Below are 4,552 nucleotides of genomic sequence, written 5' to 3'. Positions count from 1 at the left end.
ATCCGAGGGAGCAAGGCTGTGACGTGGCGACTTCCACGGAGAGCGAGAGTGATGAGGACGGCGGCGGCGTACCGTCCCGAATGGAGGTTTGGAGTAATGTAATTTTGACTGAATATGAACAATATATTACGGGTAGACAACCTTCAGTTAAACGAATTGACAATAGTCGCACCAGTATATCCCGAGTACGGGAATTCCTCCGCATTATGTCAGAGGGCAAGGCCGATGAAGGACTGTGTTTTCTGGATAACTACAGACGTGTGTATGAGTGGTATGGTCAATGTGATGACCGTGGTTTGGCACCATCCACGTTAAAAATGTACCGGGCCGATATTCGAGGTTTCCTGAATTATCTCATTCAGTTCCGGCCAAATGGTATGCAAGCTAAGGTCGTTGGAATTCGAAAGATGTTACTCTGCTTGGCGAAGATGGACAGGGACTCACGGCAGAGCCAGGCAACTCATAGGGCAAAATTCCGCCAACGCTGCAGGGACGAGGTGCTCAGCGCTGCGGATTTAAAACGCTTTGTTGAGCTAAGCAATCAAGCCATTCCTTCAGTTCTCAGTAGGCTGGAGGTCCGTGCCACCTGCTCTGACAGGCGTAGGTTTGCAGCTCTCATGTCCAGCCGGTTGGCCATATTTAATGGCACTCGACGATCCCCAGTCACCATGTTTAGTGAGAGTGATTTCAATGAAGTAACCCCGGAAGGTGGGGGTTATCAGATGTGTGTAGCTAGCCACAAAACAAACTATAGCTTTGGGGAGTGCAGAATTGTTCTATGTCAGGAGGAATACACTTGGCTTAAACGATTCCATCAAATCAGGCCTCATCTGAGTGGAATGACCTCAGAAATAGAACTCTTCTTTTTCACATCCTGCGGTCAACCTTACGGTAATCTGTGTGAGTATGTGGGGCAAATCTTTGCAGAGTTTGGTATTGGAAGTAAAGTGACCTTCGGTACAATTCGACGCAGTGTTGCCACATTGAACTTTAACCAAGGCTTGGATACAGACCGAGGAACTGTGGCTGACCATATGTGTCACTCTCTGGAAACGCAGGCACGCCACTACCGGTACCACAATTTGCCCAAAAATGCCAGCCGGGCCCGGGCACTGATTGAGGGACAAATCAATAAATGATTAACTGATTAATTAAAGCATATTTGTTTGAAATTCACCCTTGTATTTGTGTCATTTATGCATTAAAATGATTAAAAATGTGTTTCAAAATACATTTACCTGGACTCCCAATATGAAGCCCCAGTACTTTAAAAAATTCACTGGAGTGCGCCAAAGCTACAATATATATGGAGGATTCTAAAATCCATTTACCTTTGGCGCCCTCCGGTGAATTTTCCCCAGTAGTGGGGCTCCATAGTGGGATTTAATATTAGAATGACCGGTAAAAGTATTTAAAACAGTTTTATAATTTTTGGGTGACCAGGTGCACACGGGTCTTTTGGGTGACCAGGTGCACACGGGTCTTTTGGGTGACCAGGTGCACACGGGTCTTTTGGGTGACCAGGTGCACATGGGATTAATAGCAATCTGCATCCATCGCAATTTCTTAAAGTGCCCATAAAGCACCAAGGACGGCCCCGACCGAGACAGGGCCGTAGTGGGGCACTCCCCTAGCGGGCTATATCAATAGAATGACGGGTAAAAATATTTAAAACCGTTTTATAATTTTTAGGTGACCAGGTGCACACGGGTCTTTTGGGTGACCAGGTGCACACGGGTCTTTTGGGTGACCAGGTGCACATGGGATTAATAGCAATCTGCATCCATCGCAATTTCTTAAAGTGCCCATAAAGCACCAAGGACGGCCCCGACCGAGACAGGGCCGTAGTGGGGCACTCCCCTAGCGGGCTATAGCAATAGAATGACGGGTAAAAATATTTAAAACCGTTTTATAAATTTTGGGTGACCAGGTGCACATGGGCCGTTTGGGTGACCAGGTGCACATGTGATTAATAGCAATCTGCATCCATCGCAATTTCTTAAAGTGCCCATAAAGCACCAAGGACGGCCCCGACCGAGACAGGGCCGTAGTGGGGCACTCCCCTAGCGGGCTATATCAATAGAATGACGGGTAAAAATATTTAAAACCGTTTTATAATTTTTAGGTGACCAGGTGCACACGGGTCTTTTGGGTGACCAGGTGCACACGGGTCTTTTGGGTGACCAGGTGCACATGGGATTAATAGCAATCTGCATCCATCGCAATTTCTTAAAGTGCCCATAAAGCACCAAGGACGGCCCCGACCGAGACAGGGCCGTAGTGGGGCACTCCCCTAGCGGGCTATAGCAATAGAATGACGGGTAAAAATATTTAAAACCGTTTTATAAATTTTGGGTGACCAGGTGCACATGGGCCGTTTGGGTGACCAGGTGCACATGTGATTAATAGCAATCTGCATCCATCGCAATTTCTTAAAGTGCCCATAAAGCACCAAGGACGGCCCCGACCGAGACAGGGCCGTAGTGGGGCACTCCCCTAGCGGGCTATATCAATAGAATGACGGGTAAAAATATTTAAAACCGTTTTATAATTTTTAGGTGACCAGGTGCACACGGGTCTTTTGGGTGACCAGGTGCACACGGGTCTTTTGGGTGACCAGGTGCACATGGGATTAATAGCAATCTGCATCCATCGCAATTTCTTAAAGTGCCCATAAAGCACCAAGGACGGCCCCGACCGAGACAGGGCCGTAGTGGGGCACTCCCCTAGCGGGCTATAGCAATAGAATGACGGGTAAAAATATTTAAAACCGTTTTATAAATTTTGGGTGACCAGGTGCACATGGGCCGTTTGGGTGACCAGGTGCACATGGGATTAATAGCAATCTGCATCCATCGCAATTTCTTAAAGTGCCCATAAAGCACCAAGGACGGCCCCGACCGAGACAGGGCCGTAGTGGGGCACTCCCCTAGCGGGCTATATCAATAGAATGACGGGTAAAAATATTTAAAACCGTTTTATAATTTTTAGGTGACCAGGTGCACACGGGTCTTTTGGGTGACCAGGTGCACACGGGTCTTTTGGGTGACCAGGTGCACATGGGATTAATAGCAATCTGCATCCATCGCAATTTCTTAAAGTGCCCATAAAGCACCAAGGACGGCCCCGACCGAGACAGGGCCGTAGTGGGGCACTCCCCTAGCGGGCTATAGCAATAGAATGACGGGTAAAAATATTTAAAACCGTTTTATAAATTTTGGGTGACCAGGTGCACATGGGCCGTTTGGGTGACCAGGTGCACATGTGATTAATAGCAATCTGCATCCATCGCAATTTCTTAAAGTGCCCATAAAGCACCAAGGACGGCCCCGACCGAGACAGGGCCGTAGTGGGGCACTCCCCTAGCGGGCTATATCAATAGAATGACGGGTAAAAATATTTAAAACCGTTTTATAATTTTTAGGTGACCAGGTGCACACGGGTCTTTTGGGTGACCAGGTGCACACGGGTCTTTTGGGTGACCAGGTGCACATGGGATTAATAGCAATCTGCATCCATCGCAATTTCTTAAAGTGCCCATAAAGCACCAAGGACGGCCCCGACCGAGACAGGGCCGTAGTGGGGCACTCCCCTAGCGGGCTATAGCAATAGAATGACGGGTAAAAATATTTAAAACCGTTTTATAAATTTTGGGTGACCAGGTGCACATGGGCCGTTTGGGTGACCAGGTGCACATGTGATTAATAGCAATCTGCATCCATCGCAATTTCTTAAAGTGCCCATAAAGCACCAAGGACGGCCCCGACCGAGACAGGGCCGTAGTGGGGCACTCCCCTAGCGGGCTATATCAATAGAATGACGGGTAAAAATATTTAAAACCGTTTTATAATTTTTAGGTGACCAGGTGCACACGGGTCTTTTGGGTGACCAGGTGCACACGGGTCTTTTGGGTGACCAGGTGCACACGGGTCTTTTGGGTGACCAGGTGCACACGGGTCTTTTGGGTGACCAGGTGCACACGGGTCTTTTGGGTGACCAGGTGCACACGGGTCTTTTGGGTGACCAGGTGCACGCCGGCCTTTGGGTGACCAGGTGCACACGGTCCTTTTGGGTGACCAGGTGCACGCCGGCCTTTGGGTGACCAGGTGCACGCCGGCCTTTGGGTGACCAGGTGCACACGGTCCTTTTGGGTGACCAGGTGCACGCCGGCCTTTGGGTGACCAGGTGCACGCCGGCCTTTGGGTGACCAGGTGCACATGGTCCTTTGGGTGACCAGGTGCACATGGTCCTTTGGGTGACCAGGTGCACATGGTCCTTTTGGGTGACCAGGTGCACATGGTCCTTTGGGTGACCAGGTGCACGCCGGCCTTTGGGTGACCAGGTGCACACGGTTCTTTTGGGTGACCAGGTGCACATGGTCCTTTTGGGTGACCAGGTGCACGCCGGCCTTTGGGTGACCAGGTGCACATGGTCCTTTTGGGTGACCAGGTGCACGCCGGCCTTTGGGTGACCAGGTGCACACGGTTCTTTTGGGTGACCAGGTGCACATGGTCCTTTGGGTGACCAGGTGCACATGGTCCTTTGGGTGACC

At 49.8% G+C, this 4,552-nt stretch overlaps 1 protein-coding gene across 1 annotated transcript in view; it reads left to right on the top strand.

Annotated features, from left to right (window-relative positions):
• Positions 1-1,448, top strand: part of LOC118938949 — a 16,382-nt gene extending 14,934 nt beyond the window's left edge. The window contains exon 2 of the mRNA XM_036945613.1: positions 1-1,448. This exon is cut by the window's left edge and continues 399 nt beyond it. Within this exon, the coding sequence (XP_036801508.1) occupies positions 1-1,139 (1,139 nt within the window). The 3' untranslated portion in view covers positions 1,140-1,448.
• Positions 1,449-4,552: the final 3,104 nt, after the last annotated feature.

Source organism: Oncorhynchus mykiss, chromosome 15, assembly GCF_013265735.2.
Source record: "Oncorhynchus mykiss isolate Arlee chromosome 15, USDA_OmykA_1.1, whole genome shotgun sequence".
In the NCBI taxonomy this organism is placed as follows: Eukaryota; Metazoa; Chordata; class Actinopteri; order Salmoniformes; family Salmonidae; genus Oncorhynchus; species Oncorhynchus mykiss.
This window is presented reverse-complemented; position numbering and strand designations above follow the sequence as displayed.